Genomic DNA, 13,367 nt, shown 5'->3' with positions numbered 1-13,367 from the left:
AGTCACACCGACTCTCTGAGGAACATCAGCACACATCAGACAGACGTACGGACAGCAGACGTGTGCTGAAACACCAGACACACTCCAGTCACGCCGACTCTCTGAGGAACATCAGCACACATCAGACAGACGTACGGACAGCAGACGTGTGCTGAAACACCAGACACACTCCAGTCACACCGACTCTCTGAGGAACATCAGCACACATCAGACAGACGTACGGACAGCAGACGTGTGCTGAAACACCACAGACACACTCCAGTCACACCGACTCTCTGAGGAACATCAGCACACATCAGACAGACGTACGGACAGCAGACGTGTGCTGAAACACCAGACACACTCCAGTCACACCGACTCTCTGAGGAACATCAGCACACATCAGACAGACGTACGGACAGCAGACGTGTGCTGAAACACCACAGACACACTCCAGTCACACCGACTCTCTGAGGAACATCAGCACACATCAGACAGACGTACGGACAGCAGACGTGTGCTGAAACACCAGACACACTCCAGTCACACCGACTCTCTGAGGAACATCAGCACACATCAGACAGACGTACGGACAGCAGACGTGTGCTGAAACACCACAGACACACTCCAGTCAGACTGACTCTCTGAGGAACATCAGCACACATCAGACAGACGTACGGACAGCAGACGTGTGCTGAAACACCAGACACACTCCAGTCACACCGACTCTCTGAGGAACATCAGCACACATCAGACAGACGTACGGACAGCAGACGTGTGCTGAAACACCAGACACACTCCAGTCACACCGACTCTCTGAGGAACATCAGCACACATCAGACAGACGTACGGACAGCAGACGTGTGCTGAAACGCCACAGACACACTCCAGTCACACCGACTCTCTGAGGAACATCAGCACACATTAGACAGACGTACGGACAGCAGACGTGTGCTGAAACACCAGACACACTCCAGTCAGACCGACTCTCTGAGGAACATCAGCACACATCAGACAGACGTACGGACAGCAGACGTGTGCTGAAACGCCACAGACACACTCCAGTCACACCGACTCTCTGAGGAACATCAGCACACATCAGACAGACGTACGGACAGCAGACGTGTGCTGAAACACCAGACACACTCCAGTCACACCGACTCTCTGAGGAACATCAGCACACATCAGACAGACGTACGGACAGCAGACGTGTGCTGAAACACCACAGACACACTCCAGTCACACCGACTCTCTGAGGAACATCAGCACACATCAGACAGACGTACGGACAGCAGACGTGTGCTGAAACACCACAGACACACTCCAGTCACACCGACTCTCTGAGGAACATCAGCACACATCAGACAGACGTACGGACAGCAGACGTGTGCTGAAACGCCACAGACACACTCCAGTCACACCGACTCTCTGAGGAACATCAGCACACATTAGACAGACGTACGGACAGCAGACGTGTGCTGAAACACCAGACACACTCCAGTCAGACCGACTCTCTGAGGAACATCAGCACACATCAGACAGACGTACGGACAGCAGACGTGTGCTGAAACGCCACAGACACACTCCAGTCACACCGACTCTCTGAGGAACATGAGCACACATCAGACAGACGTACGGACAGCAGACGTGTGCTGAAACACCAGACACACTCCAGTCAGACCGACTCTCTGAGGAACATCAGCACACATCAGACAGACGTACGGACAGCAGACGTGTGCTGAAACACCACAGACACACTCCAGTCAGACTGACTCTCTGAGGAACATCAGCACACATCAGACAGACGTACGGACAGCAGACGTGTGCTGAAACACCAGACACACTCCAGTCACGCCGACTCTCTGAGGAACATCAGCACACATCAGACAGACGTACGGACAGCAGACGTGTGCTGAAACACCAGACACACTCCAGTCAGACCGACTCTCTGAGGAACATCAGCACACATCAGACAGACGTACGGACAGCAGACGTGTGCTGAAACACCACAGACACACTCCAGTCAGACGGACTCTCTGAGGAACATCAGCACACATCAGACAGACGTACGGACAGCAGACGTGTGCTGAAACACCAGACACACTCCAGTCAGACCGACTCTCTGAGGAACATCAGCACACATCAGACAGACGTACGGACAGCAGACGTGTGCTGAAACACCAGACACACTCCAGTCACGCCGACTCTCTGAGGAACATCAGCACACATCAGACAGACGTACGGAAAGCAGATGTGTGCTGAAACACCACAGACACACTCCAGTCAGACCGACTCTCTGAGGAACATCAGCACACATCAGACAGACGTACAGACAGCAGACGTGTGCTGAAACACCAGACACACTCCAGTCACACCGACTCTCTGAGGAACATCAGCACACATCAGACAGACGTACGGACAGCAGACGTGTGCTGAAACACCACAGACACACTCCAGTCACACCGACTCTCTGAGGAACATCAGCACACATCAGACAGACGTACGGACAGCAGACGTGTGCTGAAACACCAGACACACTCCAGTCACACCGACTCTCTGAGGAACATCAGCACACATCAGACAGACGTACGGACAGCAGACGTGTGCTGAAACGCCACAGACACACTCCAGTCACACCGACTCTCTGAGGAACATCAGCACACATCAGACAGACGTACGGACAGCAGACGTGTGCTGAAACACCAGACACACTCCAGTCACGCCGACTCTCTGAGGAACATCAGCACACATCAGACAGACGTACGGACAGCAGACGTGTGCTGAAACACCACAGACACACTCCAGTCACACCGACTCTCTGAGGAACATCAGCACACATCAGACAGACGTACGGACAGCAGACGTGTGCTGAAACACCAGACACACTCCAGTCACACCGACTCTCTGAGGAACATCAGCACACATCAGACAGACGTACGGACAGCAGACGTGTGCTGAAACACCACAGACACACTCCAGTCAGACCGACTCTCTGAGGAACATCAGCACACATCAGACAGACGTACGGACAGCAGACGTGTGCTGAAACACCACAGACACACTCCAGTCACACCGACTCTCTGAGGAACATCAGCACACATCAGACAGACGTACGGACAGCAGACGTGTGCTGAAACACCACAGACACACTCCAGTCACACCGACTCTCTGAGGAACATCAGCACACATCAGACAGACGTACGGACAGCAGACGTGTGCTGAAACACCACAGACACACTCCAGTCAGACTGACTCTCTGAGGAACATCAGCACACATCAGACAGACGTACGGACAGCAGACGTGTGCTGAAACACCACAGACACACTCCAGTCAGACTGACTCTCTGAGGAACATCAGCACACATCAGACAGACGTACAGACAGCAGACGTGTGCTGAAACACCAGACACACTCCAGTCACACCGACTCTCTGAGGAACATCAGCACACATCAGACAGACGTACGGACAGCAGACGTGTGCTGAAACACCAGACACACTCCAGTCACGCCGACTCTCTGAGGAACATCAGCACACATCAGTCACACCGACTCTCTGAGGAACATCAGCACACATCAGACAGACGTACGGACAGCAGACGTGTGCTGAAACACCAGACACACTCCAGTCAGACTGACTCTCTGAGGAACATCAGCACACATCAGACAGACGTACGGACAGCAGACGTGTGCTGAAACACCAGACACACTCCAGTCAGACTGACTCTCTGAGGAACATCAGCACACATCAGACAGACGTACAGACAGCAGACGTGTGCTGAAACACCAGACACACTCCAGTCACACCGACTCTCTGAGGAACATCAGCACACATCAGACAGACGTACGGACAGCAGACGTGTGCTGAAACACCAGACACACTCCAGTCAGACCGACTCTCTGAGGAACATCAGCACACATCAGACAGACGTACGGACAGCAGACGTGTGCTGAAACACCACAGACACACTCCAGTCACACCGACTCTCTGAGGAACATCAGCACACATCAGACAGACGTACGGACAGCAGACGTGTGCTGAAACACCAGACACACTCCAGTCACACCGACTCTCTGAGGAACATCAGCACACATCAGACAGACGTACGGACAGCAGACGTGTGCTGAAACGCCACAGACACACTCCAGTCACACCGACTCTCTGAGGAACATCAGCACACATCAGACAGACGTACGGACAGCAGACGTGTGCTGAAACACCAGACACACTCCAGTCACACCGACTCTCTGAGGAACATCAGCACACATCAGACAGACGTACGGACAGCAGACGTGTGCTGAAACACCACAGACACACTCCAGTCACGCCGACTCTCTGAGGAACATCAGCACACATCAGACAGACGTACGGACAGCAGACGTGTGCTGAAACACCAGACACACTCCAGTCACACCGACTCTCTGAGGAACATCAGCACACATCAGACAGACGTACGGACAGCAGACGTGTGCTGAAACACCAGACACACTCCAGTCACACCGACTCTCTGAGGAACATCAGCACACATCAGACAGACGTACGGACAGCAGACGTGTGCTGAAACACCACAGACACACTCCAGTCACACCGACTCTCTGAGGAACATCAGCACACATCAGACAGACGTACGGACAGCAGACGTGTGCTGAAACACCAGACACACTCCAGTCACACCGACTCTCTGAGGAACATGAGCACACATCAGACAGACGTACGGAAAGCAGACGTGTGCTGAAACACCACAGACACACTCCAGTCACACCGACTCTCTGAGGAACATCAGCACACATCAGACAGACGTACGGAAAGCAGACGTGTGCTGAAACACCAGACACACTCCAGTCACGCCGACTCTCTGAGGAACATCAGCACACATCAGACAGACGTACGGACAGCAGACGTGTGCTGAAACACCAGACACACTCCAGTCACACCGACTCTCTGAGGAACATCAGCACACATCAGACAGACGTACGGACAGCAGACGTGTGCTGAAACACCACAGACACACTCCAGTCACACCGACTCTCTGAGGAACATCAGCACACATCAGACAGACGTACGGACAGCAGACGTGTGCTGAAACACCAGACACACTCCAGTCACACCGACTCTCTGAGGAACATCAGCACACATCAGACAGACGTACGGACAGCAGACGTGTGCTGAAACACCAGACACACTCCAGTCACGCCGACTCTCTGAGGAACATCAGCACACATCAGACAGACGTACGGACAGCAGACGTGTGCTGAAACACCAGACACACTCCAGTCAGACCGACTCTCTGAGGAACATCAGCACACATCAGACAGACGTACGGACAGCAGACGTGTGCTGAAACACCACAGACACACTCCAGTCACACCGACTCTCTGAGGAACATCAGCACACATCAGACAGACGTACGGACAGCAGACGTGTGCTGAAACACCAGACACACTCCAGTCACACCGACTCTCTGAGGAACATCAGCACACATCAGACAGACGTACGGACAGCAGACGTGTGCTGAAACACCAGACACACTCCAGTCACGCCGACTCTCTGAGGAACATCAGCACACATCAGACAGACGTACGGACAGCAGACGTGTGCTGAAACACCACAGACACACTCCAGTCAGACCGACTCTCTGAGGAACATCAGCACACATCAGACAGACGTACGGACAGCAGACGTGTGCTGAAACACCACAGACACACTCCAGTCACACCGACTCTCTGAGGAACATCAGCACACATCAGACAGACGTACGGACAGCAGACGTGTGCTGAAACACCACAGACACACTCCAGTCACACCGACTCTCTGAGGAACATCAGCACACATCAGACAGACGTACGGACAGCAGACGTGTGCTGAAACACCAGACACACTCCAGTCACACCGACTCTCTGAGGAACATCAGCACACATCAGACAGACGTACGGACAGCAGACGTGTGCTGAAACACCAGACACACTCCAGTCAGACCGACTCTCTGAGGAACATCAGCACACATCAGACAGACGTACGGACAGCAGACGTGTGCTGAAACACCAGACACACTCCAGTCAGACCGACTCTCTGAGGAACATCAGCACACATCAGACAGACGTACGGACAGCAGACGTGTGCTGAAACACCAGACACACTCCAGTCAGACCGACTCTCTGAGGAACATCAGCACACATCAGACAGACGTGAGGACAGCAGACGTGTGCTGAAACACCAGACACACTCCAGTCAGACCGACTCTCTGAGGAACATCAGCACACATCAGACAGACGTACGGACAGCAGACGTGTGCTGAAACACCACAGACACACTCCAGTCACACCGACTCTCTGAGGAACATCAGCACACATCAGACAGACGTACGGACAGCAGACGTGTGCTGAAACACCACAGACACACTCCAGTCACACCGACTCTCTGAGGAACATCAGCACACATCAGACAGACGTACGGACAGCAGACGTGTGCTGAAACACCAGACACACTCCAGTCAGACCGACTCTCTGAGGAACATCAGCACACATCAGACAGACGTACGGACAGCAGACGTGTGCTGAAACACCAGACACACTCCAGTCAGACTGACTCTCTGAGGAACATCAGCACACATCAGACAGACGTACGGACAGCAGACGTGTGCTGAAACACCAGACACACTCCAGTCAGACCGACTCTCTGAGGAACATCAGCACACATCAGACAGACGTGAGGACAGCAGACGTGTGCTGAAACACCACAGACACACTCCAGTCACACCGACTCTCTGAGGAACATCAGCACACATCAGACAGACGTACGGACAGCAGACGTGTGCTGAAACATGAGCGGTTCTCACCTGACTCGAAGGGACAGAAGACTCGCTGACTGCCGTTCAGAGAAAACTACAAACACAAAGAATGCACACTTGAGAAACACACACACTTTTAATCATGCTTTAATGTGTGGTCGAGCGTGCATTACCTTCACACACATCTGAGGATGCTCATCTACAGCAGACACATCATATTTCTGTTGAAAGAGCAAAATGCATTCAGAATTGATATGTTGTGTTTCCCACTTCTATTTGTCTCTGTTTATGGAATGCCAAACCTGACAGACAGACAGACAGACAGACAGACAGACAGACAGACAGACAGACAGACAGACAGACAGACAGACATACATACGAAGAAATGTAAATTAATTAATTAGTATTTATACCTTTATTTCCTTATTCATGTATAATAATATTTTTTTCCACGTTTACATTTCCATTTATTTATTTATGCATTTATTTATGTCCACTTTTATTTATTTTCATATTTATTTATGTATATATGTATTTATGTCTACATTTATTTATTTCCACATTTCTTCCTCTGTATGCTAATGAGGGGCGTGTTTCACATATTTATTTATGTATTTTAGTTTTTTTACATTTCTTTGTATATTTATTTCTTTATGTATTTATTTTATTATTATTATGTCAGGTTTGGCATTTCACTTGTTTATGTAGGTATTGTTTGTTCCGCTTGGATTATGAATTATGTCTTTGTTAAGCGACCTTGAGGTCATGAAAGGCATTATATAAAAATATTAGAGCTATGAAACGATTAATCGCATCCAAAATAGAAGTTTGTGTTTACACAATATATGTGTGTGTACTGTCTGTGTATAATTATTTTGTATATATATATACACACACTGCATATTTATATATACAGTGGGTACGGAAAGCATTCAGACCCCCTTAAATTTTTCACTCTTTGTTATATTGCAGCCATTTGCTAAAATCATTTAAGTTAATTTTTTTCCTCGTTATTTTACACACAGCACCCCATATTGACATAAAAACACAGAATTGTTTACATTTTTGCACATTTATTAAAAAAGAAAAACTGAAATATCACATGCTCCTAAGTATTCAGACCCTTTGCTCAGTATTTAGTAGAAGCACCCTTTTGATCTAATACAGCCATGAGTCTTTTTGGGAAAGATGCAACAAGTTTTTCACACCTGGATTTGGGTATTCTCTGCCATTCCTCCTTGCAGATCCTCTCCAGTTCTGTCAGGTTGGATGGTAAACGTTGGTGGACAGCCGATTTCAGGTCTCTCCAGAGATGCTCAATTGGGTTTAAGTCAGGGCTCTGGCTGGGCCATTCAAGAACAGTCACGGAGTTGTTGTGAAGCCACTCCTTTGTTATTTTAGCTGTGTGCTTAGGGTCATTGTCTTGTTGGAAGGTGAACCTTCGGCCCAGTCTGAGGTCCAGAGCACTCTGGAGACGGTTTTCGTCCAGGATATCCCTGTACTTGGCCGCATTCATCTTTCCCTCGATTGCAACCAGTCGTCCTGTCCCTGCAGCTGAAAAACACCCCCACAGCATGATGCTGCCACCACCATGCTTCACTGTTGAGACTGTATTGGACAGGTGATGAGCAGTGCCTGGTTTTCTCCACACATACCTATTAGAATTAAGGCCAAAAAGTTCTATCTTGGTCTCATCAGACCAGAGAATCTTATTTATCACCATCTTGGAGTCCTTCAGGTGTGCTTTCATGTGTCTTGCACTGAGGAGAGGCATCCGTCGGGCCACTCTGCCATAAAGCCCCGACTGGTGGATGGCTGCAGTGATGGTTGACTTACTACAGCTTTCTCCCATCTCCCGACTGCATCTCTGGAGCTCAGCCACAGTGATCTTTGGGTTCTTCTCCACCTCTCTCACCAAGGCTCTTCTCCCCCGATAGCTCAGTTTGGCCGGACGGCCAGCTCTAGGAAGGGTTCTGGTCGTCCCAAACGTCTTCCATTTAAGGATTATGGAGGCCACTGTGCTCTTAGGAACCTTAAGTGCAGCAGAATTTTTTTGTAACCTTGGCCAGATCTGTGCCTTGCCACAATTCTGTCTCTGAGCTCTTCAGGCAGTTCCTTTGACCTCATGATTCTCATTTGCTCTGACATGCACTGTGAGCTGTAAGGTCTTATATAGATAGGTGTGTGGCTTTCCTAATCAAGTCCAATCAGTATAATCAAACACAGCTGGACTCAAATGAAGGTGTAGAACCATCTCAAGGATGATCAGAAGAAATGGACAGCACCTGAGTTAAATATATGAGTGTCACAGCAAAGGGTCTGAATACTTAGGACCATGTGATATTTCAGTTTTTCATTTTTAATAAATGTGCAAAAATGTCAACAATTCTGTGTTTTTCTGTCAATATGGGGTGCTGTGTGTACAATAATGAGGAAAAAAAAGAACTTAAATGATTTTAGCAAATGGCTGCAATATAACAAAGAGTGAAAAATTTAAGGGGGTCTGAATACTTTCCGTACCCACTGTATATATAATTTATATAAATAGAAATATTTTATATATAAATAAAAATTCTTAAATATATACATGCGTGTGTGTGTATTTATATATACAAAATAATTATACACAGACAGTACACACACATATATTATGTAAATACAAACTTCTATTTTGGATGCAGCTCTAAAAATATTTTCAATTATTATTATTATTATTATTATTATTATTATTATTATTATTATTATACTGGGCATGAAATACTTATTTTGACGAAACCTACAGTAAATACAGTGCACATAAGTTGAATTTTAAGTGTGAGGAATTAATTGCATCTCTTTACTGTTAAAAGTCATTTTTTTACACAAAGTATGTAATATGATGAGGTCATGTGACAACAATATACCACACTACAGTTTAAACACTGATTGTTGCACATGAACTATTGTTTCATATACCATTGTGAAAGTAAGAATGTAAATGTGATCTGTGTTCTCACTAGCTCCGGTCCTGCTCGAGATATTCATGGTTTCGTCACGTACCAGTTTAGTCCCGTAGAGCGTGGCGTTGGGGGCGGGGATACAGTCAGAGTTCTGCATGCCGATTCGCCAGCACAGAGAGGCCGAGAGATCTGATTGGTCGTCAGGACAGAGAGGCTTCCAATGCAGAACAGAGCCGAGGACTCTCGCTGAGCTGGAGGACAAGATCTCCCCGGCATCTGGAGGAGGAGATCATGCCGTCAAACACACGCAAACACGACCTACACACACTGAGATCAGACTGTCAAACACGACCTACACACACTGAGATCAGACTGTCAAACACGACCTACACAAACTGAGATCAGACTGTCAAACACACGCAAACACGACCTACACACACTGAGATCAGACTGTCAAACACACGCAAACACGACCTACACACACTAACATCAGACTGTCAAACACACGCAAACACGACCTACACACACTGAGATCAGACTGTCAAACACACGCAAACACGACCTACACACACTGAGATCAGACTGTCAGAAACGCAACACCACAGTCGGCATGAAGCGCTAGTCTTTTACTCCCTGTTATGATCCCTATCCTTAAAAGTGACTGATTCCAAACTCAAATAGAGCTTCTCATGCGCACAAAAATAAAAAATATAGTAGTTCTCTTATAATATTTCATAATGGTCACTTCATCTGTCATCTTGAAAATGTTTCACTGAGCTTGTTGCTGGGTTATTATAGTTATGGAAGTAAAATAATAAATGTTTTTGAAACAAAAAAGCTTGTTGAATTGCACTAATTAAAATATATATATTCATTGCATTAACCCTGCTTGCATTTTAATGTGCTGAAATTCAACATGGTTGTATATTTAAGCTGTGAATATTCCAATTCAAAATATTTCAAACATATTTTCATTATTAAAAATTAAATAAATTAAAAAAAACTATAGAATTTTTTTTTTCTTTTTTTTTTCTCTTTGAACTGCCACCTTACCGTGGTTGAGGGGTTTAAGTACCCGAATGACCCTAGGAGCTATGTTGTCTGGGGCTATATGCCCCTGGTAGGGTCTCCCAATGCAAACAGGTCCTAGGTGACGGGTCAGACTAAGAGCGGTTCAAAAGCCTCTTATGATGGACTTAAAATTGAGGACCGTGAAGTCGCCCGGCATAGCGCAGCCGGGGCCCCACCCTGGAGCCAGGCCTGGGGTTGGGGCTCGTATGAGAGCGCCTGATGGCCGGGCCTCCCCCCATGGGGTCCAGCCGGGCTCAGCCCGAAGGAGCGACGTGGGGCCACCCTCCCGCGGGCTCAGCACCTACAGGAGGGACCGTAAGGGGCCGGTGCGTAGTGGATCGGGCGGTAGTCAAAGGCGGGGGCCTCGACAACCCGATCCCTGGACACGGAAACTAGCTCTAGGGACATGGAACGTCACCTCTCTGGCGGGGAAGGAGCCTGAGATTGTGCGTGAGGTTGAGAGGTACCGACTAGAGATAGTCGGGATCACCTCCACGCACGGCTTGGGCTCTGGAACACTCCTTGAGAGAGGATGGACTCTTTACCACTCTGGAGTTGCCCATGGTGAGAGGCGGCGGGCTGGTGTGGGTTTGCTTATAGCCCCCCAGCTCAGCCGCCATGTGTTGGAGTTCACCCCGGTGAATGAGAGGGTCGCTTCCCTGCGCCTTCGGGTTAGGGATAGGTCTCTCACTGTTGTGTGCACCTATGGGCCAAACGGCAGTGTAGAGTACCCGGCCTTCTTGGGGTCTCTGGGAGGGATGCTGGAAAGTGCTCCAACTGAGGACTCCGTCGTTCTAATGGGGGACTTCAACGCCCACGTGGGCAGTGACAGTGACACCTGGAGGGGTGTGATTTGGCCGAATCCCCTGTCAGAGAGATCTTCAACTCCCACCTCCGGCAGAGCTTCGACCGGATCCCGAGGGAGTCTGGAGATATTGAGTGCGAGTGGACCAAGTTCTCCACCTCCATTGTCGACACGGCCACTCGGATCTGTGGCCGTAAGGTCTCCGGTGCCTGTCGAGGCGGCAATCCCCAAACCCGGTGGTGGACACCGGAAGCAAGGGATGCCGTAAAGCCGAAGGAGGAGTCCTATCGGGCCTAGCTGGCTTGTGGGACTCCTGAGGCAGCTGACGCGTACCGACAGGCCAAGCGGACTGCAGCACGGGTGGTTGTGGAGGCAAAAAAAAAAAAAATCGGGCCTGGGAGGAGTTCGGTGAGGCCATCGAAGAGATTCTGGCAAACTGTCCGGCGCCTCAGGAGGGGGTAGCAGTGCCCCACCAATGCTGTTTTCAGTGGAGGTGGGCAGCTGTTGACCTCGACTGGGGATGTCATTGGATGGTGGAAGGAATACTTCGAGGATCTCCTCAATCCCACCAACATGTCTTCCATTGAGGAAGCAGAGGCTGAGGGCTCGGAGGTGGACTCGTCCATCACCCAAGCTGAAGTCACCGAGGTAGTCAAGAAACTCCTCGGTGGCAAGGCACCGGGGGTGGATGAGATCCGCCCTGAGTACCTCAAGTCTCTGGATGTTGTGGGGCTGTCTTGGCTGACACGCCTCTGCAGCATCGCGTGGCGGTTGGGGACAGTGCCTTTGGACTGGCAGACCGGGGTGGTGGTCCCTCTTTTTAAGAAGGGGGATCGGAGAATGTGCTCCAACAATAGGGGGGATCACATTTCTCAGCCTCCCCGGGAAAGTCTATGCCAGGGTACTGGAGAGGAGAACACGGCCGATAGTCGAACCTCGGATCCAGGAGGAACAGTGCAGTTTTCGTCCCGGTCGTGGAACACTGGACCAGCTCTATACCCTCTCCAGGGTGCTGGAGGGTTCATGGGAGTTTGCCCAACCAATCCACATGTGCTTTGTGGACTTGGAGAAGGCATTCGACCGTGTCCCTCGCGACGTCCTGTGGAGGGTGCTCTGGGAGTATGGGGTCCGGGGCTCTTTGCTAAGGGCTATCCAGTCCCTGTACGACCGGAGCAGGAGCTTGGTTCGCATTGCCGGCAGTAAGTCAGACTTGTTCCCAGTGCATGTTGGACTCCGGCAGGGCTGCCCTTTGTCGCCGGTTCTGTTCATAATTTTTATGGACAGAATTTCTAGGCGCAGCCAGGGGCCGGAGGGTGTCAGGTTTGGGGACCACACGATTTCATCTCTGCTCTTTGCGGATGATGTTGTCATGCTGGCCCCATCAGACCAGGACCTCCAGCATACACTGGGACGGTTTGCAGCCGAGTGTGAAGCGGCTGGGATGAGAATCAGCACCTCCAAATCCGAGGCCATGGTTCTCAGTCGGAAACGGGTGGCTTGCCCACTTCAGGTTGGTGGAGAGTTCCTGCCTCAAGTGGAGGAGTTCAGGTATCTTGGGGTCTTGTTCACGAGTGAGGGAAGGATGGAACAGTAGATTGACAGACGAATCGGTGCAGCTTCTGCAGTAATGCACTCGATGTACCGGTCTGTCGTGGTGAAGAAAGAGCTGAGCCGTAAGGCGAAGCTCTCGATTTACCGGTCAATCTATGTTCCTACTCTCACCTATGGTCATGAGCTGTGGGTCATGACCGAAAGGACAAGATCCCGGATACAGGCGGCCGAAATGAG

At 49.8% G+C, this 13,367-nt stretch overlaps 1 protein-coding gene across 2 annotated transcripts in view; it reads right to left on the bottom strand.

Moving 5' to 3' along the window:
- The window catches only part of LOC311278772 (uncharacterized protein), a 38,900-nt gene that overhangs the window by 10,805 nt on the left and 14,728 nt on the right, over positions 1-13,367 (bottom strand). For both annotated transcript variants that reach the window (XM_084389804.1, XM_084389805.1), the window contains 3 exons: positions 9,804-9,979; positions 6,938-6,985; positions 6,813-6,858 (listed from right to left, as the gene is read on the bottom strand). In XM_084389804.1, coding sequence (XP_084245930.1) covers positions 6,813-6,858; positions 6,938-6,985; positions 9,804-9,979 — 270 coding nt within the window. The remainder of the gene's footprint in view (positions 1-6,812; positions 6,859-6,937; positions 6,986-9,803; positions 9,980-13,367) is intronic.

The sequence above is a fragment of the Rutilus rutilus genome (genome assembly GCF_951802725.1).
Source record: "Rutilus rutilus genome assembly, chromosome: 19".
Classification (NCBI taxonomy): domain Eukaryota; kingdom Metazoa; phylum Chordata; class Actinopteri; order Cypriniformes; family Leuciscidae; genus Rutilus; species Rutilus rutilus.
This window is presented reverse-complemented; position numbering and strand designations above follow the sequence as displayed.